General features: G+C 39.1%; 1 protein-coding gene across 2 annotated transcripts in view; it reads left to right on the plus strand.

The window, feature by feature from the left end:
• The window catches only part of sema3bl (sema domain, immunoglobulin domain (Ig), short basic domain, secreted, (semaphorin) 3bl), a 61,996-nt gene that overhangs the window by 6,346 nt on the left and 30,004 nt on the right, over positions 1-25,646 (plus strand). Inside the window, exon 1 of one of the 2 annotated variants that reach the window (XM_077609939.1) lies at positions 11,712-12,098. The exons of the other annotated variant lie outside the window; for it this stretch is intronic. Coding sequence (XP_077466065.1) covers positions 11,996-12,098 — 103 coding nt within the window. The 5' untranslated portion in view covers positions 11,712-11,995. Of the gene's footprint in view, positions 1-11,711; positions 12,099-25,646 lie in introns of those variants that run through there. 2 annotated transcript variants of the gene reach the window in all.

Consider the following 25,646-nt stretch of genomic DNA (forward strand, 5'->3'; position numbering starts at 1 on the left):
ACCACACAGGATATTAAGTTTGTGGTCAGCAGGTGAGATTGACATAAACACGCGCATACATAGACATATATATGCTGACCTTTAGAAAAGCAATCTCCCAGCAGAAGCCAGTGTGGTTTTAACCTTTGACTCCGCGACATCTCGTCTTAGTTACCGCGCTGTTACCTTAGACGCTGAAAAACCGTCTCTCATAATCTTTGTGGTAACTTGTAAAGGCGCCGCTAATTATTTGTGGTCAAACCAACTGAAAAGAAATGCTGACGTGAATACAGAGGTCACATTTGATTGAATCATGTTTGCCTCTGAAATGGTTTCAAACAACTGCTACTCAAATTACCTATTATTTTTTTTTTTTGCTCTCAACTTGTCCACCTAAATATATTTTGAAACAGAAATTGTATACATTCATTGATTTTTGAAGCCTTTGACAAAAATTGTTTTTACGGTTTTACTTTTAATTTATGAACCTTAAATAGATTCCATTGGATGAATGAGTCCTCTAAATACAAAATAATTATTTACTAATTCAAGAAATTATACATTGGTTGAAGATATGACACCTTTTGTTATGTTTATCTTAGGTGGATTAGCAACATCCACCGCTCCAGCACCCCTCACGACCCTTGCGAAGATAAGCGGTATAGAAAATAAATGAATGAATATTTTTGTAAAGCCAAACTATTTGGTACAGAACTTAAATGGAATATCAATATGTTGGGTAAATGCTTATATTATTTTAGCTGATCAGATTATATTTAAGTACTTTTCTTAAGAATATGAGACTAATCAACTCTAGATTGTCTTTATAGGATGTGTGCAAAGCAGCCTATAATGTTTTTATTCGATGTCACATGGTAGAAGGAAGCCAAAGGTCCTCTGAGGTGAGTCAATATAGCTTCAGAAAACCTCTCTAGAGACCAAACCTCTGATCTCAACCACTGCCTCCATCCCTCTTTTCCTTCGTTCTGTGTGTATTTGAGCAAGTGAGACCTCTCTACCCATGGATCCCCGCCATTGTTCATTGGCAGAACTTTGACTGTGTCTGTGTGTGCCTGTGAGGATCTTAGTGGACGAGGCTAATCTGTGAGTCCCCGGGGAGTCTGAGGACCCACCAGTAGACAGACCTTGTGGAATTAAGTGGCACAATAGTGAGTCTGTCTCTATATGTGTACGTGGGTTTGTTTGACCTTTGTCTTTGTGGCTCAGTCAGCCTCTGTGGCTGTCCCAATGAAACCAGAAGTGCTCAAATGAGTCTTCATACTGAGAAGTAAAATCCCCAAACACATGTCAGGATTCTTGTATATATAATTGATGCACTAAAAACAATGTCTCACATCCCAAATGTGTTGTCGAGGAAAGCACATGGTAAAAACACCCAAATACATTGAATTTTTGTGTTGCTAACATTCAACCACTCCTGAAAATGACTGCAATCTTAAGAATGCGAATAATGTACGTATATATAATTTCCTCTCTAAGCTTGCTGTAGTAGTGGTATCAGGCAGTTTCAAATTCTCACTGTGTCCAGCTATGTCTTATTCCAGTAGTCAATTCAAGGGCACTTTGCAAATACATATGGTACATAAGAGATACATTTTTATTTGTTTGTGCATATCTAAACTGAGCATTTGCAAATTGACAATATTTTTATCACGCTGCTGTAAGCATGAACACGCCAATTCTACTTGCGCCAATCATAGCAGGTCCTCTCATCCCCTTTAAACGTGGGGCATCAAATTTTCCATAGAGAATAACACAAGTTAACAAATGAATAAGGTATGTAAGCCACTCCAGCTTTTCAAAAACCATATATTTGTTATATTTACCAGTGGCGGTCCGTGCATTTTCTCGTAGCGCCTTCAACGGGTAAAATCCACTTCTTAGCAGCATTTAATGATTAAATACAAATACTGGAGCTTTTCAGACATTACAACCGGGCCGGGGGTGATTTTCACGGGAAAAGACAGCGATGCACGTCAATGGCGAAACGGAAAAAAAAATGCACTAAAATGGGGTAAAATCCACTTCCTAGCAGCATTTGGTGATTAAATACAAACACTGGAGATTTTCAGATATCAGAACTGGGCCCACAATTGAAATATTATTTAGGAATATAGCCATATTTTACTCATCAAAAATCATTTTTAACTGTACACGATATCCATCCTCCTTTCTTCCTTCTTTTCTATCGCCATCGAAGCTAATGCTGAAAGTCGAGCCTGTCCGGTCGTATTTCTGGCATAGTCCGTCTTGAAAATGGCTTTAAATCAACACAACACTATATTTGCTTGTGCAGCTCGCTCCAAATACAGTTTGGTAGCTCTGGCTAATCACTAGCCAATCATAGTTGATGAAAGCGATGACGTATCCCTACGCCTGCGACAAGGCATTGTGGTGTTGCCAACTCGAAATCTGATTGGTTAAAGCAACAGTCTTATCGACGTTTGTTTAATGCAGCAGAGCCTGCAGAACTGATTGTGAAGGCCTTGAGGCAGATTTCTGACCCTGGCAACAAATAATGCCTGAAATGTGATTGGTTAAATGCTTCAATATGAAAACACACATCTGGAAGCAGTGCAACCAGGAGGAAAAGCAATGAAAGGAAGCTAACAGACAATTTGGAATTATTTAATAAGTATTCATGGACAAAATATAATTAACATGAGTCTGTGATTCAGATATTTCTTAGGCCAGCAGAGAAGGCCTTGAAGGCCCTGACGGCCCGCCACTGATATATACATATATCATTCTGCAAAGTTAAAGAAAATATTTTTGTGTAATAGTACTCTTAAAAAGTTAATGTTTACCTCTGAGTACATCACCTAATGTGATATGGCATGCATTTACTTTAGGGTATATACTAACATGAATTCAGGTGTTTCTGGTTGAAAATAAAGGGTCCAGGATTATAAAGTAAATCTGATCCACTATAATATCTCATTAGCCTTTTTACTACCATAAAACAAGTGTGTATGTGTGTGTGTGCAAAGTTCAGAACTTTAGGACTCCCTCAGGGTTACTGGTGGGAAGCCAGTAGTTGTGTGTTTGTGTATATGTGCAAGTATGTTTGTGTTTGAAGAGTCATTTACAGCAGAGTGAGGTAGGAAATTAGCCTGAGGTCTAAGAAAGGGCTTTGTGTGTATGCATACTTGGGTGGAATGATGGAAATGTGTGTGAACGCCTTTGTGCAAGTGATCCTTGTGTTTACATTTTGAGGCCAACCTGTGAAGTATTCTATGGTTATTTTTCTAATTCTATTGGAATTAGTGAGATTTCTGCCATAACCTCAAATCTCCATTGGAATGTTAGTTGTCATGTTCTTTCCATGCTTGCGAGCATTTTCCTCTTACTATTCGGTTTCTTCATATCTCAAAATCATCGGTTCACTAAAGACTCTGTCTCAGGTTTCTATGCCTGGCTGGTCAATGACTGGCAAAAAGTTTGCGGTTGATTTGCGAGTCTCTAATGACACTAATGTTCAGATTTGTGTGTACAGTGGCTCGGAGGTCAGCTACATTTTGATGTCTTAATTTGACCAAGGTTGTATTTAGTCTTTTTGGATGCTCTTTAAGTAGAAAGCAAAATGTGTGAACTAAATATTCTAACCTCCTTTTGGCTCATTCCCCCCGATGAGGAAAAAACTTTTCTGTGTTTTTGGCATCAAAAGAAAGATAGAACAAACATGGAATGAGAAGTTGGATATTATTTATCTTTCTACTTCAAAGGAACTCCAGAGATAGATTAATGACATTGCAGCTTCAAGTCACTGGGAGGAAATTCTGTTTTAAATCAGTTTGAATATTTTGTACTGATATCCTAGCTATCTTGTTTTGAATGGTGATGCAAGAGTATTGAAATAATTGCCAAAATATCTACTAACTAAGCCTTTGATGTAAATGTACGTCTATTGCTCTAAGAATGAACTTGTTTTTTTTTATCATCTATTATTAAATAGCAGTGTGAACTGTTGGCCAAAGGCTAAACTACGGAACAATCAAGAATAAAAGATGGGGGATGCTAAAGAGTGAACATATTTCATAAAAGGCTGGCTGTTTTAAAGCCTAATAAACTAAATGTGCTTTAATGACTGTTTTGACAAAGCAAGCACCACTGTTATATTTAACGATGCACTCACCCATCTATACATAAACGGTTGACTTAATGAGCAGTTTTGCACATGTAAACACAAGTATATGCTTCCCCCCTCCACCCTGCTGCATCGGACACCTCTCAATGCGGTACAGAGCAAATCTTTCAAATACCGTATTTACTCGCATATAAGCCGCATTTGCTGGACAAAAAATGGCTTATATGCGCATAAAAAGATGACATGCACGAAACTGCAAGGTAATAAAGACAAAACGCGATAATGCAAGACAATGCCGCCAATACAGTCATTTATTTCCAAATAGAGAAAAGATAAACAGATTAAATGCTAAACAAAATTTATTTTGACGTCTATGAATGAAATTCAAGAAAAAAAACGTGAAAATACTCGCTTGTGCCTGTCACTGCTCGCTCAAGGCGCCACCATCTGGCCGGATGCGAGTAGCCTCGATGTGTTCGTAGCGTTTACCATGTCAGCACATCTCAATAGTTGTTAAGGCTGATCGAAGGTCTTGCAGTCGACGAAAGTGACAACTATTGCAGTCATATGAACCATCGAAAAAAATCTAGATATTTAAACATTAGAAACAATTTGGCCGCCACAATATCTTAAACTTCTTGTAAGAAAATTGTAATTTCTTTTATTTAAAAAGCATCAGGTTCTCATCCAGATAGACTTATTTCTTTTTTCAAATTGAATAATTTGATATTTTGCATTTACAAAGTCAGGCACATTAACTTCATTATGATATTGAGCCTTATAATGTGCTTTTGATTCATACAGTATCTCAGAAATACAGAATTATCTCATCAAATTTTCCGAACCGCTTTATCCTCATTAGGGTCGCGGGGGTGCTGGAGCCTATCCCAGCTGACTCCGGTTCAAAGGCGGGGAACACCCTGAATCGGTGGCCAGCCGATCGCAAGGCACAAGGAGTCGGACAACCATGCACACTCATGCCCGTACCTAGGGACAATTTAAATTGTCCAATCAGCTGACCATACATGTTTTTGGAATGTGGGAGGAAACCGGAGTACCCGGAGGAAACCCACGCAGGCCCGGGGAGAACATGCAAACTCCACACAGGTGGACCGACCTGGATTTGAACCTAGGACCCCAGAGCTGTGAGGACGACGCGCTAACCACTTGCTCCACCGGGCCACCCCTACCGAATTATAGTCTCTTTTAAAGTGAACATGCCTTAAGTATCACTTCAGATTCAACTCACTTTCACACTTAATGCTGTGTCTATGCAATGTCCAACAACAGCGTGTAATGCAATTTTGAAGCACCATTAGGTTTCTTCTTCTAATTACTTTGCCCCATTGAGTATTCACAGTAAATCCTCATCACAAATACTTAACAAGATTACACGCATACACAGAAAAAAGATTTTCTTGAAACCTTTTGTAATGGGATGCACGAACGGAAGAACTCAATTAAAAGGATAACATCCAATAATTATACAGGAATGTAGTCTCTGGCATCAATTAAAGTACTTTTTGTGTGATGAGGCACTTCTCGAGTACTGTATTCAGAAGTTGTCCCCTCATTTTTCACGGTCCAATCTCTTCTACTACGTCATGCTTTTATCCATCCAAGTCTTAATGCTTGGCTGATCCTCAGTTAAATGCCACACACCCCATCCATTTACTTATAAAAGCCAACTTCAGGAGGAGTCAGGTTTTTATCACAAGTTTCTGCATGAAAGATCACAGATTCAGTTTGAAAGTCAAAGCTTTCACGCACATGCTGTTGCAGTATTTTTCTGTCCTTGACCTTTTCAATAGCCTTATAAAAGTTTCTTTGGCGTAAAATTACTAATATAGTCACCGTGACTTCACTCAGTACGTTCTGATTCATTGAGTTGAATCACCCAAAAAGGTATGTTTGTCAGAACTTGCTTTAGCATGGATCATTTAAGAAACCATCAGGATTTGTGCAATTCTACTTAAAAAACGAATCTGTCAAAATATCCTATGTAAAATTTCTTCTTTTTATGTAAAATATTTTAATACTACATTTTATTAACAAGATGAACATGCTACATTTGAGAATTAAGAACTGTATTTATGTACATAGTGAGATATACTCTTTCAGTGGCGGTCCGTGCATTTCCTAGTGACGCCTTCCTTCAGCAAAAACTATTTTATGGCTATAAAACCTCTACTGCAGCTACAGCTGCGACACATAAAAAAAAATCAATAATAACCTCATACAATTGAAATATTATTTAGGAATATAGCCATATTTTACTCACCAAAAATCCTTTTTAACTGTACACTAATCAGCCTAGTGCCTACTATGCCTTTAGCCCAAGGACTGCTGGGATAGAATCGACATTGAACATGCTCAGTGGTTCAAATAAGCAATATAAATGTTGAAAGAAAGCAGAATAACTAGTAGATTTTCTATATGATAAATGGAAAGCACATATCTACCACATTTATCTCCACCAGGGACGTCAAACTCATTTTGTTTCACGGGCCACATTAATGCCAACTAGATCTCAAGGACACTTTGACAATGGGTAGTGCTAGCCAGGAATCGAACGTTTTCGGTCCCATTTTTTTTCTACCCATTCGAAAAGAACTAGGATATTTTCATTTTATAAGAAAATATTTTTTTCCAGCACGCATGAAAGTCCAGGTCTGTTCAGTTCTTCTTGCCATAACCTTGTCGGTTGAGGCTACACAGACTGACTACACCACTACAACATTTCAGTGCTGGATTTGATGGTCTGTTGGGGCCTGTCATGAACCATTAGCAGAAGAGAAACTCAAACCACGGCGTCAAATGTGCGCAACTTCTTTGTCACATATAAAAATGATTTATTATAACATTTCCCTTTTTTACTTTAACAAATGTTCCAATTCACTTCTCACTTGATTGACTCACCTTGATTAAATGGCAGCATTACAGTAATCCCTCGATTATCACGGCTTCACTACATCACGTTTTTTTTCCTGGGGGAATCTTTTTTTTGTAAGTTCATAAAAATGTGAAAATCCACGCTGAAACTCGCAAGCGGAAGCCACTCCCCTGTCCTCCGCTTGCTACTGGGACTCAACACTGAAGTAATTTTTTTTTTTTTTAAATGGGGGTGACCCTGCTTCGTGGTTTTTCGTTTATCGCGGCCATGTCTGGTCTACAGTAACCGCGATAATCGAGTATTACCTGTGTTCATACCAGCCTTAAGTTGAAGCTGACCATGACATTTTTTTAATATTATGCTATGCTGAAATTCAACCCTGCTGTAAGGGAATTTCAAAATAAAATCTGACAAATAAGAATACATGAAAAGCAATGCCTTCCCAGACTTTTATTCTCAAGTTTGCACCTAATAAATAATTTATACAACTGTTGTGGCAGGTTACTTGCCATCATAAATTGCATGTACACCATTCCATGCCGCAATCACAATTCGAAATTGTTGGGTTAATTCTGGGATGTTACTATATGTTCATTTGGAATTAATGGAATAAAGCTGAAAGGAAGTTTTATTAAGGAGATCATGTGCAAATTTATAATATAGGGGGGAATGTTGGGGTTATTCATTATTATAAATGTGTTTGCAATGAATATAAAGCTTATTAGGAATAGTAATGCTCATCCTAAATGTGTAACTATATTAAAATGTGTTGATCGCCTCCAACGAAGACAAACGCTTACGCCAAGGTCGACAGCTGGTCCCAGCGAGAGATACAGAAGCAAAGGACATAAAACAATCCACTGAGTTCTTGCTCCGAGGACTGATTACTGGAAGATACGCGTCGACCTCTTCCCCAGATGCGAGTTCACAATGAAGATCGGTGAAGGACGCTTAAATTGTTGTTGGGTCAGCGGATGGCTATCAAGCATATTGTTTTAATTTGTGACGCTAGGTTGACGCTTGGGTTGCTTGATTATGGAATTGTTTTGTTTCTTGCTTACGCAAATGGAATTGTTTTGTTTCTTGCTTACGCAAATGGAATCGATAACCTTGTAATTGTTTTGATTTGAAGCCTTAAATAGGCAGGACATAATGCCGCTCTTTAGAATAATCTTGGGTGGGGCGAGCTGCCGGATGTATTCTCTCTTGCAAGAATTAAATGGGATGTGACTACAGATGCCTTTTTTTATTGAAAGCTGAATTGGAAAAACCTAAGGATAAACTTACAATTGGATGAACCTAACATTTGGTCCTTCGAGCCGGATTTGAACCAGCGACCAATTGGATGAACCTAACAGAAATAAAGAATACTAAAATTCGACCCAATATGTGATGTCCATATATGTGGATGAAACGTCTCTCTAATAACATAATTCAATTTGATAGTACTTTAAATGAGTGCCTGAAAAAGGGTTAGCACACTTTAGCCAAGTGTTGAGTACTTTCACAAAATGAATGTTTTTGCTTTCATTTTCCATGTATGCCTTCTATTAGGGAACCTTGAATCATTCACCATAAATATGCTATGAATGATGAAACATTTATGAAGAATCACACAGGCTCTCTCGCTGGGACTTAAGAACGCTCCATATACTACTATACTTTCTGCACACCCGTACGCAGTGGGATTCAATGTATGCCATTCCCACTCTGCACTCAAGGACCCCACTCTGATTGGTCAAAGTGACACAATGACAAGTTGCTGGGAAGTGTTCTTGTGTTTGATTTCCACACATGATTAAAAGAGTGTTGTCCTTCCCTGGAGCTTTTTGTGAGTCTCAGGCAGAAGTATTCAATCAGACAATTGAGCGCAACTCTCCGACAAAGGGGGATTTGGGGAAGGGCTGGTTCTGTCAAAGTCATTTATAGATTCTATGTATGTATTGGACGTAAACATTTCTATGCAGGGATTTCAAGAGTGGGGATCATGTTTGAACAATGCAAGTTGGACACTAAAACAGTAAAAATAAAGTTGACTCAATTTTCTAGGATCATTCCAATTCACACAAAGGCCATGCCCAATAATGTTTTTTTTAAAATTATTTTCCAGCCATGTATTGTTAACAGAAAATTCATTTATCTTCCATACCGTGCATTCCCGTAAGGCACAAGTGTCAAAGTGGCGGCCCGGGGGCCAAATCTGGCCCGCCGCATCATTTTGTGCGGCCCGGGAAAATAAATCATTTGTGCCGACTTTCTGTTTTAGGATCAAATTAAAATGAAGACTATAGATGTATATTAAATTTCCTGATTTTACCCCTTTTAAATTAATAATTGTAATTTTTTAATCATTTTTTTCTGTGTTTTTAGTTCAAAAATCATTTTGTAAAATCTAAAAAATATATATAAAAAAGCTAAAATAAACATTATTTTAGATCTATTAAAAAACTGAATATTCAGGGCTTTTAATCCAGTTCTTCTAATCCATTTATAAAAAAAATCCAAATATTATATCTAAAATGGTCCGGCACACGTGAAATCAAGTTGACCTTAAAGCGGCCCGCGAACTAACCCGAGTCTGACACCCTTGCCGTAAGTGTTGCAGGGGTTGCTGGAGCCTATCCCAGTTGACTACAGGCGAAAGGCAGATGACACCCTAGATTGGTCGCCAGTCAGTCATAGGGCACACAGAGAAACAGACGACCATTCACATTTACAATCATACTGCCACCAGTGGGAATCGAGCCCAGGGCTGCCTGCGCCTGCTTGCACACCGAAATCAGTGGCCAGCCAATCGCAGGGCACCGGTAAACGGACAACCATTCGTGCTCACAATCCGTGACCGGACATTTGGTCGCCGGACGTTTGGTCGCGGACATTTGGTCTGGGAGAACATGCAAACTCCACACGGTGAGGACCTACCTAGGATCGAACCCTCGATTCCATAGCTGTGAGGCTGACGCGCTAACCACTTGCCCCACCGGGCTACCCAGAATAGAAATTGTTCGAAATAATATTTGGAAACTTTATGTCCAGTACAGAGGTGTGACTGGCGTAGAAACCAGACTGAGAAAGAGGTCTAGACACTACATTGATCCACAGGGAAATTAAGAATATGGGAAAATAATCCAGAGTGCTGCTTTTTGTCAGTCACAAAAAGTGGAGGCGTCCAGGGAAATAAAAAGACATATGGTCTAACTTGTTTGGCCTTGCTTCGATATGGCGACACTCTCTCAGCATTCACGTGAACATTTCATAGGAAATTGTTATTCCTGCTTTCCATTAACGACTTCCTCTGATGAATTATCGGGGCTATCTGGGAGCAACGTTTGTGCAATTTCATTTTCATGTCATCTTTCTGTAAGTAGCTTGTGGCCTCTGATTGCAATTCACATGTCATTTTTTCCCCCAATGGCCGCTGTCTCGAGTGTATTCCAATCAAGAGCCGCTGCGTTAAAGGCCACTTCAACCGAGGCTATTGCATACTTGACGTCTAATAGTAACAGCGCTGCTTGATTACCAAGGACTGTGGTGTCAAACATACGGCCCACGGGCCGGAAGCGGTCCGATAGGGTGTCCAATCTGGCCTGTGGGGTTGTTCTTTCTGACAGGCACTTTGTAGCTCATTCGTACTTTACATACATGCTTTTATTTATTTTTTGAAACAGCTGCCATAAAAGCAGAATTTTGTACTGTGCTTTCCTCAGTTTCTTATCACTAATTTTGGAGACATCGTAGGTAAAACTGCAGGCGTTTCCTGATTTTTATAAAGGTGTACTTCAGTTGTGTTGCATCAGTTTTGGAATTTGGCAGACTATTCTGCACCAGAGTGAGCCTTCTGCCATAGTGAAGGTGTCCTTGATGATATTGTTGGCAGATTGACAATTTGATAGCTGGAAGTTGGTCTGAACCATAAGGCAGACAGTGTAATGGGATTTTTGTGAGTGGGATTGTCGCAAATTTTGAACATGTGTGTAGATGCTGAATGCATTTCATTGATTTGTAAGACAATAGTATTCATTAAACCACCGGTTTCATTGTACACATACAGTGGATTCATTAAAAGTTTTATATCTATAAATTAACCCTGTCAGGGACAGCAGTCATTACAGTGGACAGCTAGTCAAATGTTAATGCTTCAGAGCATTAACCCTTTATAGGGCAACTTGGTATTTTTGGTCATTTGGGAAAAAAACCTAAATAATAGCAATTATCATTATTATTATTTAAAATTCTCAATGAAAGCCTTTTGCCTGACTTGGGTGCATGGATTTGCTTGCCACTCAGTGGCAGTGTGATTTTGAGTGCGAATAGTTGTCTTTATCTACGTGCCCTTTGTCTGACTAATGACCAGTTTAGGGTGTTGTCTGCCTTTCCACGGAAGTCAGCTGGTGTAGGCTCCAGCACCCTGACAAGAATCAGCGTGGTTGAAAATTAATGAATTATTAATTCAATCAGTTCAAGTCAATCAGTGCCATATTAAAAAAAATCAGAATTCACGCACGAAAGGGCTCATGAACATAAGCATACATTCACACTTTCTTGGAAGAAAGAAAATTCTGTTCCTGAATAGGAAGGCTACTTTCATTCAAGAGTAGTCTACATTAATATGCAGTTGTGCAAAAAGAGAGAAAAGAGGGAGGGAGAGATAGAATGGGAGAGAGAGAGAGAAGGGGTGTGGTGGGGTGGGGGGGTGTTGCTCTTTTCCTGGCTCCAAACATACTTGTCCTCTCCTCTGGTGCACATGTGTTGGGAGCAGTGAGGAAGTGTAGGAGCAGTTCTGACCCAAGTCAGTCAGTCCATCAGTGCGCCATGAGAGAAGCACACAGTGCATACTCACAAACCGCATCTGCACTTGCATTATTTTGAGACGCAATCCCCTCATGTAGACGTTTCAGGAGAGAAGGAGCAGCCCCGGGTTTACATTCTTGGAATTTTCACTCTGATGCTTTAGATAGAGGGTGAAAACTGAGGAGTCGCTCAAGCCTGAAGACGAACATTTTATATCTGGAAGGATGACAGGATTTACTGGCACATTTATTCTCTTGGTGCTCCTTGCTACTTGCGTCTTTTCCAGCTGCAAGTCAAATGTGCCGCGCCTCAGACTCTCCCATAAAGGTACATCCATCTGTGCATCTGTTTGTCTTTCTGTCTGTCTAACCTTTGGACAGCGTGTATGAAATTGGACACTCATTTAATGTGCCGATTCCCAGTAAATGAGCTGTCAAGGATCATCAGGTGAATAACAAAGATCCAAATTTAATTTAACTATCTGAATTTGGGATTTTTAATTTTTTCTTAAATGAATAATGTACTTTTGCTCATGCCGGCGATGTATCGTAATTGACAAAATGATGAAATGCTCTTCTGCTAGATGGCAGAAGGTACAAAGTATTGCTTTTTATGACATAGATTTCCATTTACAATGAAAAATATGGGCTTTGGCTCATTGAAAGTCAGGAAACACTTTATGTAGGTACTTGGCTTCTGTTTTGAGGGCTTCCTGCAGTGCACGTTGGAGGAAGGTAGCGTGCTATTGGGATGAGAGCCGGAGGTGTTTTGGCCAAGCTTCACTCTTCTGCGGGATGTGATTGTCTCCTTATTAGAGTTTATTAGCAGCAGCCAGCGAGGACCCGAGGAGGATGTTGGCTAATTTATGAAGTGTGACGGGGGACTGTAAAACTAACAGAACAATGTTCTATGCATAAAAATCCCAGAATCAATGTTGAGATGCAGCGCTTGTGTGAATGTTGACTAATAAAAGCGCATTTCTTTTATCCCTCCCAAGCTATTGTAAGGAATCCGTTTTCTGAAAGGCAAAAAGTGAAGGATGAACACTTTTCGCAATGTGTGCTGAGAGTACTGTTGTTGTGAATCCTAGAAATCAGGCATTCTTTTATGTGCCAAAATCTTTGTGGGAACGCTTAAGGCCCTGTGCTATTCTATGCCAGCATAGTACTTTGTGTGAATGTTGAGATTCAAACATTCTCACTATGTTCGTCTGACCCAAATAAGTCTTATGCTGTGAATGCTTTTACTTGCCAAAACAGCACCCCTCTTTATCAACTGGGGTTTCTCTTGGTCAGGAAAGTTTAGTTCTCCGATTTCCCAGTCGGAAGCATTTAGATCTCATAAGAGTTTGACGAGTGTATTTTTGGCCCAAAAAGTCGTAGCACTATCAATGGAAGTGAAAGATGAGCATCCACAACCAGTATAAGGGAATTGGACATCTATTATTGTCAATAGCAGGCAATGAGTTAATTTCCCATCGTTCACTTTTTTTAAACTTCCATTTTAGTGCACTTAGAGGTCGCTTATGATACATTTTGGATCATTTCCTAATGAATTTGAGGTTTTTCCTGGGATACTTATTGTCCGTTTGTTGGTTTCTGCTGATTTTGGGGCATTTCCAGGTTACATCCTGTTGGTTTTGGGGCATGATAAGGTTCCTTATAAACCCATTGGCTGCCATTGAAGGCGCTGTATTGACGGCATGGGGCGAATGAAATTGAGCAAAGTGCACGCACTTGCTCACTTAACTCCCAAACGGCTGGTTTTGCGGGTCGCTTGTCGATAAATTGAATGCATTTAATTATGTACGTACAGGATGAATGAGCTACTAAGTGTCCGCAGGCCAGAATGGACCCCCTAGCAGGCCTCACCTTTAACACCACTGGTCCAAATAAACCAAAATGCAGTACTTTGGCATCATACAGCTCGGGAGGATTGATGTAGGCAAACAGTGGTGGAAGCGGAGCCAGCAGGCTTCCCCAGGTGCAACATCTGTTGACCACTCATATGGACAAAAAGTCTGACACATTCCACATTTTGTCCACTTTTCACGTCCTGTGAATGGAATGACCAGATGTCCATGAATTGTGTGTATCAAGCCACGTATTTTGTCTTCTTCCTGCATCTGATCTACACCCGCTTTTGGCGGTGAGTCATTGAGAAGTAATGATAAGCTTGGAGAAGATGGTGCGTGCGCTTGCGTTTGTTTTCGACGGCTGGTGACTCTGTTATTGCCAAGCCGAGCTCATTGTTAGCTTCTAGACAGGACAGAACGGGTTTGTATAGTCTTGATCGGTGATCAAAATCACACAGGATTTCCTTTAGTTCGGTGCCGTGATTTCACTGCAACAGTCACGTCGTCTTCCTGTGAGAGGGACTGTGACTTTTAACACAGTGGTTAAAAATAAAAAATAAATAAAAAAATACAAAAAATAAAAAGAGAAGAGGGAGAAAAATAACCACTCACCAAGTTTGAGAATTTTAAATTATTTAGTACTAGATTTTTCTTCTTCTATGCTTTCAAGTAGAAATGAGTGAACTGTTATCACTACTTACTTATGTGTGCACTTTATGGTGAAGGTTTAAATCCCATTGTACTTGTATAATGACAATAAAGGCATTCAATTCAATCAATTACCTAATTTCTTGCACTATGTAAGAAGAAATAACCTCCCTATACGATTATTAATAACACATAAAGGCTTCCTGATCTCATGACCTATAATACCACATGCTCAGACTTATATTTAGCATTTTTTAAAAACTTTTTTTCTTCAATCTCTCTTATTTCTAGCTCTCTTCCACCTTGGTAGGAAGAATTTGACCCCCCCCCCCCCCCTCACAACGTCTGACAACCAGCTTTAGCCCACAGGGTGTTTAGATTCCCGGGAGGATTAGGAAGTAATTTAGCTACAGGAAAAGGTGTCATTATCTCATTTCAATCAATTCACGTGCAGAAGGCTTTGAAACAGGAAGAAAGTAATTTTTCAGCTCCTTTTTGTTTCCCGCTCCTTCCTATTCAAGACCCTCAGTGACCTTTACATTTATATCAAAGTCACTATTCGCACTTTGTGCCCAAAGCATTAAGGCATAAAATAAAGAAAAAAATCTAATTGGTTTGGCCAGCCTGGGATTTGTCATTCAATTGCACAGAAAATGTTTCATTGTCAAATTAGCGTACAATGAGGTCACCACGTGTTATAAAAATACGGGGAACTCTTTTAAAATGTACAAACCTCCAGGAAACGATAGCAAGTTCTCATCATGCTTAACTTAGTGTCTTTCAATGCATGTCAATTATTTGTTTTTCCTCTCTCCACAACCTGCCAACCTCTTTTATTCACCACTTTTACATCTATTTGAACGTACGCACATGCAGGCCAACCTGAGGCGCGCACACACCCACACACTGTGTGTGTATGTTATACAATATTCACTTTGTTTGGTGCAAAACCGGGGGTCACTTGAAAACAGAAGCGCTCTCACCATTGGCCTTTTTTTGTGAGCCAATTGCATTAGTTCACAGAGTCAAGAGTTCTGTTAGTTTTGTCTCGCTGCCGATGAATGAATTAGGGTGTTTGCTCCCTTGGCACCGTCCGCCAACCGATACAAAGACAAGTGTTAGTTGTTCTTGGACCCAGCGGGATAATCTGAGGGTTTGGCGGAACCGACTAGAATGTGGCAGCCATTCTTGTCATTGAGCTCCTTTCACTATCCTTCTAAATGTTATGTTGTAGCACAATGACAGAAATGTTCTGTCTTTTTACATGAGTTGAAATCGGTGGTGTCAAAAGTGCGACCCGTGGGCCGGAAGTGACCTGCTAGAGGGTCTGATCCGGCCCGCAGGTTTGTTATGCCTGACAGGCACTTTGAAGCTCATTCATTCAGGATTAAACACTTAAATTTTTTAGACAAGGGTGTGACAAAACTAGATGTTTGTTGTTGTTTGATCAAGTGAGTGCACTATAACCATACTTTGCTGAATTTCCTATCCGCAAACACATTTGTTCATTCGTCCCCTGCCATCAAAACAGCGCCTTCAATGGCAGCCAAAGAGTTATTAGTGAACCTTAAAATGCCGTAAAACCAACAGAAAGTAACCTGGAAATGGCAAAAAATCGACAGGAACTGACAAACGTACATAAAATATCCCAGAAAATACCTCAAAATCAATAGAAAATGACCCAACATTACTTAAGCTAAGAAAAAAGTGACGCAAAATTAACCAGTTGGGGGAGCCCAGCGGATGAGTGGTTAGCGCATCAGACTCACATTGGGAGACCTAGGTTAAAATCCAGGTCGGACCACCTGTGTAGAGTTTGCCTGTTCTCCCTGGGCCCGTGTGGGTTTTCTCCTGGTACTCCAGTTTCCTCCCACATTCCAAAGACATGCTTGGTAGGCTGATTGGACACTCTAAATTGCCCCTAGGTATGAGTGTGAGCGTGAATGGTTGTTTGTCTCTTTGTGCCCTGCGATTAGCTGGACACCAATTCAGGGTGTCTCCTGCCTCTGGCCCGAAGTCAGCTTGGATAAGCTCCAGCACCCCCCCGCGACCCTACTGAGGATAAAGCGGTTCCGAAAATGAGAAATGTGAGGAAAATAACTAATTGCTATTGATAATTCACTTAAACCGTCCAAACCATTTTGAGTGAGATGGGCGAGTGGATGAACGTTCATCAAAACAGATCGTGCGTCTAGTAAGTCAACTTTTTGGGCCAAAAATGAACTGGCCCTGCCGACATGAGAGCTAGAGGCATTAATGCGGCCTGCAAACCAAACTAAGTTTGACACCAAGCTGGGTTGTCAAAATATTTCCTGTCCTTCGATCGAATATTCAAAATAGGAAAAAATAAATCCTCTGTGTCACAAAACAATAAATGAATCCTACGGTTAGAGCACCATCATAATTACAATTACATCCATCTGCTTAAAGGATAATCAAAACATCAATAGCATCATTTTATTGTCACAAAGAGTAAAAATTGCAACACAACATGAACCTAGTATGTTCCCAGTCCAGAAAACAGGCACACAATAATCCAGCAATCTATTGTTTATACCTCTTACAGAATCATTGCAAAAAAAAAGACTATGTAGAAATGCTTTTCATTTTTAGACTGCCCCGTTAAACCACATCACCGCACCCCACCAAACCATTCTGTTGGTCTGATTGCAACATTACCAATGGGGGGCCTCAAGCTGTAGGAGACCATTTGTCTCGTCATGCCACACCCTGAACACAACACTTCAGCTCTGCACTGATTTATTGGTTCTTTATTTGGGATGGTTGTGCAGTCTTGTTTTAGCAACTCGCTGTGCTTTTCAAAAGCCGCACCGTGGGTCCAGTTTTTTTTCTTTTTGTCTAAACACTATTCAATCACACACCACCATTATTCTGTCTCCATCAAATGAGGTTGGTGTCACCATCTGTTCCACAGGTGGCCTCCAATCATCATACTAGACTTCATTGGAATCTGAAGCTCTGTTAATGTTTATTCAGACACTATGAAAAATATGGTAGCCAAACTTAGTGGAAGTTTGCATCTTGGCCCAATGTAGGTCAGTTTTTTTTAAAGTGGTCATTCAACAAATTCCCTCAAATTCAATCAGTTATAATATGATAAAAAAGACACATAGTGGTTTTGTCGTGACAATGTGTTTCCATCGCCATGGGAACCAACTGATCTCCATTCATTGAAGATAAGCAATTGGTAGAGAGAAAATGCCTCAAAATGTATCAAAATCGGAAAAATATCCTGAGCTGCCAAGGAACATCAAACAATTGAGTTTTGCAAATTATTATGTTCAAATATGGAAGCATTTTGACAGGAAATGGAAGACGATATGAATTTGATAGTGTAAGTTATGTATTCAAGTTTCTATTTAAACCAAAGTTACATTGTTAGGCACTGGAATTACAATTTTAGAAAAGTATCTTGCCAAAAGAAGATTAAATTTTGGATGATGTATACAAGATACAATGTTCTTAAGGTCAGTCACATTAGGAAAATAAATTGAGAGATAATGAAAAGGGATAGAATTTTTATGATATCACCATACAATAATAATAACAATCACAATCTTGTCATTTGTGAGAAACTGGGGAAAACAAGAGTGGATGATGATGTGATGGAGTAACTATGGACTCGTATAAGAGTGATAGTGTGATTAAAGGGTTATAATAAAATGCATTTAATTAAGTCCTGCTTGGCAAACAAAAGAATGTAGTTGAAAAATGATAAAACGGAAGATAAAATAGTTACAAGAGCATCCGGATCAGTATGTTGTCAAGCAGGGCGGGTAAATAGGAAAATGGAGAAGAACAGATGTGATGATAACGACAAGTACCGAGGGTGATGAGCTAAGAACCTTGGCTATGTTTTGCTTGGCCCAACACACATAATCAGAAGCCTCCAGAGATTATTGAGGAGACACAATATTTTTCTGTGTGTGTGTCTATGTATGAGGGGACAAATGAACTGTACTTTTTCTTTCTTTTCTGATTGATTTAATATGTTATCGATACTAAGTAGTGACAAAAAATATCCTCAGTGTCATAGTTAGGCTGAGTTGAATGTCTGTGACAGGTGTAATCCAGTTGCACATCTCAACCAATAATCATTTACATTTTTGTGTCATTTGACCCCAATAGGACTGATTTTGGAAGAGTAGTAAAACATGGACAAAAATCCTAACAGAAAGGATCAAGTCAATGTGCAAAAACAGGAAATGACAGCGGAACTACCTTGCTGCCATGACTCGATAGAAAATTAAAACAAATGACTTCTTGCTAGTTTGCAGTCATTACCAGTGTTTGGTTGTGCATGTGTTGCCACGGAAACTGCACAGGGCAGAGGAGTATAAACATCTTTTTCCAAAAACAGTTGTTGTTTACCTTACCATATGGTCTAATGACGTCTTGCTGTGTTGAGGTCAAAGACGTGTTAACAGTGAGAAACAATAATAGCAAGTCAGGATATCCTGGGATTTACGCTGTCATAACTGTCAATATATATTGTGATTTATTTCACCAAGTCTCCGTGAGAAGCCCTATAAGTAATATAGTAAGCTTTAATTCAGATATATTTGTGTTTATTACTAAACCAACAAAAAAAACCTCATCTATAAAGCAACAATAGCCAACAATTTTTGTTTCAGTTTTTTCGGGGGGTCAAACACGGTAATTTTTCTTTTGAAAATAAAGTTAAGCAAGACAAGATGAACACCATACAGCCAAATTGCCAGTTTGTATGCCGAAGATGTCAGCATGAGATTTGTAAATTAACGTTTTCACTCCTTCAACAAATCTTTCCACCTTCTAAAAAGTCTACTTCTTGGGAGCATCTGCTTTTTATCACTTTGCGGAAACTTAGAGTATAGCCAGGGAATTAATACAGTTTCCATGAAATGGTACTGCAAACCAGTAGAAATGTTTTCCTTATGTCTAATCAGCCTTAATGACATTGGGGTGAACACAACAGGAGCATTGAGAATGTACAGACCTCCACCAACATATTGATCATATTATTACATTGTATTATCTTTATTGCTACAAGAGCACAAGATTTCTACTCTCTGAATGAACAAGAAAGATGGACATTTCTTCCGGTCCTGGATGGACGCTTGCACAATGATTGATTAAAAGACAAATAGTTATCCTCAAACACATAAATGGCAGCAAGGGCTTTTTTAAGTATGCAAATAAAGACTAATTGGGGTTCAAAGTACATTTAGACCACTTGATTATGTCTTATAATAAACACAAACTTAAAAAGATCAGAAATACTGCTCTTCACAGTACATACAAGCATTAACAAGACTTTATATTGTCCCACATGTTTTATATGTCTCATGAATTGCAGCATGATGACAGATCTGCTATCGTCACACCAGAAAATGGGAACAAAGAAACCATCTCATGGGTAATTGAGTCAGCTTTCTTTTACTGACTATCAAAGAAAACCAGTGGAGACAAAGCATGTCCTAAAAATCCACCCTGTCTTAAAATCTTGATAAATGTCTGCCGTGAACAATACAGTACATTCGCTGTAGGCTCCTATTACACTTTTGTTAAATTTCCAACTTTCGTTCTCATGAAGGCATGCCTACAGACTAATCAGTAAATTCGAAAATGGGAGCGAAGTAGCGAATGAGAAAGCAAAAAGCCTTTAGTCTCACTCGGATATGATACAATCCAGCACAGAGGAACACTGACACCGTAAACAAATCCCCAAATAAACCTTTGAAGTCGCCCAATCTGCGCAATACGATCGGCGAGCTTCGACACGTCCCCAGAAACCAGGCGCTCTTTTGTGTGTCACTTTTGGTTTTGTTGTGGTGGCCTGCGGGGAACTGAGACACATTAAAGACAGATGTAGAGTTTTCCCTTCTGGATGCTTCCAAAGGCTGCGTATCGCGGCCTAAGAATCTCTGAGGGATAAATACGTGAGTGGCAAAGGTGAGGGTGACAAGGAGACAGATGGATGAAAGCAGAAGTTAAGGATGAATGGCACTGAGTTATGATGGGGTGTGGGGAGGTTTGGATGGAGGGATGTGAGTGACAGATAGAAGGAAAGCTGGAGAGAGGAGAAGTAAGACTTTTAATGTGGTCCCAAAATCTCTTGTATGCAAAAATAAGTGTGAAAGGCACAGTATATACTTTTACAGGCTGAAGGCAGGCTGTCAAGCCACAACCTAAGTGGTTGCTGTTCTTCTTGATCTTGTGGAAACTAACTTTCATGTCCTGCCCTGCACTATCTGTGAACCGATTGTCTTGAAAATTGGTTGCTATGTAGCATGGCTTGTTATTTATCGATCTTTGGAGTCCGATTGTGATTTTTTTGTTTCATGGCTGATAAATTAATTGCAGATTTATATGGCACAACTTAAGTGGTTGCTGTTCTTCTTGATCTTGTGGAAACTAACTTTCATGTGCAGCCGGCGGCGGTAGCGCCGTCCACTCTTGCTCGTTTTGTGTTTTTGCTGCTTTTCTGTCTTAATGATTTGATTTGGTGTTTCTTAATGATCCCATTTACTTTGAATTGCTTTGTACTTTGTGCTTTTGCTTTGTTGTTCTGTCTAATCACCCTCTTGCTACTGCCACAATGAAATTTCCCGAATACGGGATGAATAAAGTTATCCAATCCAATCCAATGTCCTGCTCTTCCACTATCTGTGAACCGATTGTCTTGAAAATTGGTTGCTATGTAGCATGGCTTGTTATTTATCGATCTTTGGAGTCCGATTCTGATTTTTTTGTTTCATGGCTGATAAATTAATTGCAGATTTATATTTGCTTGCAGGTTACGCGTTAGCCAGTATAAGACATGCACGCTCTTGTCACAGCCTCCAGCGTGTAGTTTGCTGTAGCACACTTGTTTGTTTTACTTTGAAATTTCAATGGACGATCGTGTGTGCGCTCTATTTCTGACAGAGTTGGAATGTTTGAGTCACAGTGCTGCTGCTATAATGGTGATCATTATCACATTATAATGCTTGTTTTTCCAGCTTTAACCTAAAGATTTTTTGACACACACTGGCTGTCATAGAATGTCTTTTGTGTCAAAATTAATACATCTGCAAAATTTTCAACAGTGTAGTACTGTATTACATGCCAAGTAAATAACAAAATATCTAAAAATAAAGGAATCCATCTAAGAGCGAGAAACAAAACATTGTTTAATGAGACCCATTTTCAAAAAATAAATTCAGGCTAAATTCTTACTCTCAAAGTCTCATGTTATTACAGGTAAGCGTAAGCTCTGTTCTGCTGACAAGTTTGACAAGCTAGTCAGTGCCACACATCCTCCCATCATGACCGCCTGTCGTCCCAAAGTTAGACTTTTTCCACACTCCAACCTTGGAATGAGCAGAGAGCGATAAGCATGACAGGCGACAGGGTTCAAGTTACTATGTTTGTGTGTGCAGAGACCAGATGAGTTCTCCTCTGTGTGTGTATGTGTGCGTGCGTGCGTGTGTGTGTGTGTGTGTGTGTGTGTGTGTGTGTGTGTGTGTGTGTGTGTGTGCAAGGAGGCTTAGAGATACTGTACACAGGGGTTAAGATGTCATGCTCATGGTACACCTATTTGTTTGGACACAAAAGATGATAAAGAACTTGTTAGAAATCCCAAGGCTGAACAGACAATGGAGGCCAACCTTAACTTCAAAATAATGCTTTAAAAAATCTCACTCCCTGTAAATAATATATATGCATTTTATAGTGCGGAAATTACGGTATATACATTTCCAAACTTACATGATTAAGTTCTTCTAATTTGATGTCCAGAGTATTTTTTTAAAGAAAAATATTAATATTTTTTCAGTTGATTAATTATTTTTTCACAACAATTGAAATGAATGCTTTTATTGTCACTATACAAGTATAATGCGATTTAAAGCCTCACCACGAAGTGCACGAATAACAACAACAAACAAACACATAAATTAACAATTATTTGGTAATGACAATAAATAATAAATAAATAATCAACAAATACATCATAAATAAATAGGTGGTCATCGTAATACAACATAAATAAGTAGTGCACAAATGACAACAACAAACAAACCGATCAATAAGTAATAATAAAAATAATTAATCAATAAATAATAATAATAAATAATCAATAAATAATGAATAAATAATCAATGAATAATAATAATAAATAAATAATCAATAAATGATATTAATAAATAAATAAATACCCAATAAATAACAATACAACAATAATAATGATAAATAAATAACCAATAAATAATAATACAAAAATAATAATAAAAAATAAATAATCAATAAATAAGTAATCGATACAGTCAACATAATAGATAAGTAGTAGTCAAGCCACTTTTACTTTTTAGATCTTTTTAGGAAGACAGAATTGCTGATGCATATTTTCCCTGCACTCATAACTGGAACTGAAAATTTGAAAAAATACTAGTGTTACTGTAGTTTCAGATATTCAAATTTGCTGTAGCTAAAGATAAACCACAATATGCAAGCTCAGAGCCAAAGCATGTCGAAGAGTTCCTGTCCTCATTATTTTGCTTCGGCTCGTTGCTGTACGTTTTAGGACATCCATCATCAACTTGGACATTCCTCGTGCCCTCATCTTCCTGCTCTGCTTCCTCCTTGTTATTTCCAGATTCAAAGCCTCCCTCCTCACTCTGACCTCAGCTTTCCCTCCACTTTATCCAACTTGTCTCAGCTCATGCCTTCCCTGTATTCTCCTGCCAGTAGCGTTAATGTTTTATGTAGGCTTATTAAAACTGCTCTCATAATCAGGGATATTTATACAAGGTTCCGTGAATATATGGTTTCGTCTCGCTGGTGAGCACTTTTTGCGTTCTTTCACTGTGATGCTGAAAAAGTTCCAAACTGAGAGTTACGGCACATATTTTATTTAATCTATTTTTTAAAACACAACCATGTGACCTTGGTACATTATAGCAGATTCAATGGAAGCCTATAACAGTACGGCTTTGTGGAAAATAGGAGTAATGAAACCTAGAAGCCTACATGGATTTAAAAAAAAAAGTAACCTAAGGTTTTAAAGTGATCATGAATGATTTTCCAAATTTGATTGACAGACGATCGATCCAAGGTAACTTTTGAGAGAATATGTTTCAAAAAAAAATGGATCGAGATTTCTTTTGTTTTTGTCTGCAAAGCTCTACTGATGGACAAGGTGTCAATGAGGACATTTGGCCCCTGTGCTTAAATCAGTCAGTGCTCCACTCAGTGAGAGGGACTACTTTTTCAATGAGTTTTGTGTGTGCAGCATCTCAGTGATGAGAGATGGAAACAAAACTGATCAGTCCAATAACGCTGAAGCTTTTGCATAGCAATGACAGCTTCTTTCTGCACTTGTCTTAACACATACCGTCTCTGAGAGTCCCCCAAAAAGCAGTTTTGGTTTGATCCAAAACAGTAGTTTGGATGAAATTTGATTTTTCTCAAAAGTACTTCATTGAGTGAATGTCAAAAAGAAAATGAAACGATGCTTAATCAAGAGAACAGTTTTCTGTCGTAATCTCCATTTGTTCTTGCAATCACAGAGAATTATTCAATGAGTTTAATAATATACTGACGTGAAGAAAAATGAGCTTTGAGAAAAATTATGCATTTGGGCTATTCCCATTTGCTATCAGTAGCTAAGGGTCCCATGATACCATTTAACAGTGAAAGGTTTTTTTTTAAATCTTTGATATCCTTTGTTCAGGAGCTCTGCGGTATAATTCTGGTTGGATCTGCTTTTTTGGGTCCAAAATATTCTCACCAGCAGGTGTTGATCAGTTGGAAAGTCCCTCCGTATCGTCTGCAATTCCGATAACAGAATTACAAAGAAACATAGTCGCGGAACACAAAAATCTTTCCATGGCAATAAAATGACAGTTCAGAGAGAGGTCTACTATATAGATATGTGAATGCTTGTTCTTCTATGTTGGCGACATTTGTATTACATTACTTTGATGAAAAAGAGCCATTGTTGCAATGACATATTGTCCAAATAATGCGTCAAAGATCACAGTGACAGCTTGTTCTAGAACTTTAAAAGTCCTTGTGTTGTCACAGTACTAGGATGCCTGCCACAAATCATAGACAGCAGCTGCGTTAAATTCCCTAAGACATGGCTCTGCACCAAAAACATTAGATTTCATAATTTCATTTATCTATGATTTATATACAGAATGTTTTCCCCCTGAAATGCTGAACAAACTGTGTGCGTGTGTCTTCGTGTCCTTTTGTCTGCGTGTCTTGGGAATGAGAGGAGACGCCCATGTCTAGCTGAACTTGAGTTCAACTTACTCATTGCCATTCCTGCTGTTTTAGAATTCTGCTGCTGCCAGATTGTTTGTGTGTGTGTGTGTGTGTGTGTGTGTTGGGGGGTGATAACCAGGTGCACAAGCTCTCTCCGGCAAGCCCTTTAACTAGATTGTGGCTATGTAGGGGTTTCTAGTAGTATTGTATTTAATGTCTCATCTCATTTTCTGAACCGCTTTATCGTCATTAGGGTCGTGGGGGGTGCTGGAGCCTATCCCAGCTGACTCCGGGCCAGAAGCAGGGGACACCCTAAATCAGTGGCCAGCCAATCGCAGGGCACAAGGAGACAAAGGACAACCATGCACACTCACTCCCATACCTAGTGGCAATTTAGAGTGTCTAATCAGCCTACCATGGATGTCTTTGGAATGTGGGAGGAAACCGGGGTACTCGGAGGAAACCCACGCAGGCCCGGGGAGAACATGCAAACTCCACACAGATCCACATAACCTGGATTTGAACCCAGGACCCCAGAGCTGTGAGGCCGACGCGCTTACCACTCACTCCACCGGGCCGCCCTTGTATTTAATGTGCCCCAAACATTTTCATTTCTTACTTTGCCTAGTGTAATTTAGTATTATTGGATTCAAACTGCAAGATTGATAACATAATCCCATGGCAGGAGTTGTTTTTCCTGGTTTTAGTTCATTGGGTTTCACTTTTTGGTTGCTAGGATTTATTGTGGGGCTCCATCAGGCAAGGTACCATATTTGGTCAATCTAGTTTATTTTTCAAATAAATCTCGCAGTAAAGAAAATATATCTACCAACCAATCAAATGAAAGTAAAATGATAATATTAGTGCTCTAATGAAACGTAATACTATTTATCGTGGCTATCCGAGTCCAAATCTTGTGAGTGTTTCTGCTTATCTGAAACATGTCAAACAATATCTATTTTGTGTTTGGGTTGGACAAATTGGGAACGTGAACACTTTGACTTAATTGTTTTTCATTGGATAGCAATGATATGAAAATAAAATATTGTTATAGTGATACATCTGTGATTTTTGAAATCTTTTCTAATAATTGTGTAGCATAGTAGTATTTCGAAGTA

This window comes from Stigmatopora argus, chromosome 1 (genome assembly GCF_051989625.1).
Source record: "Stigmatopora argus isolate UIUO_Sarg chromosome 1, RoL_Sarg_1.0, whole genome shotgun sequence".
In the NCBI taxonomy this organism is placed as follows: domain Eukaryota; kingdom Metazoa; phylum Chordata; class Actinopteri; order Syngnathiformes; family Syngnathidae; genus Stigmatopora; species Stigmatopora argus.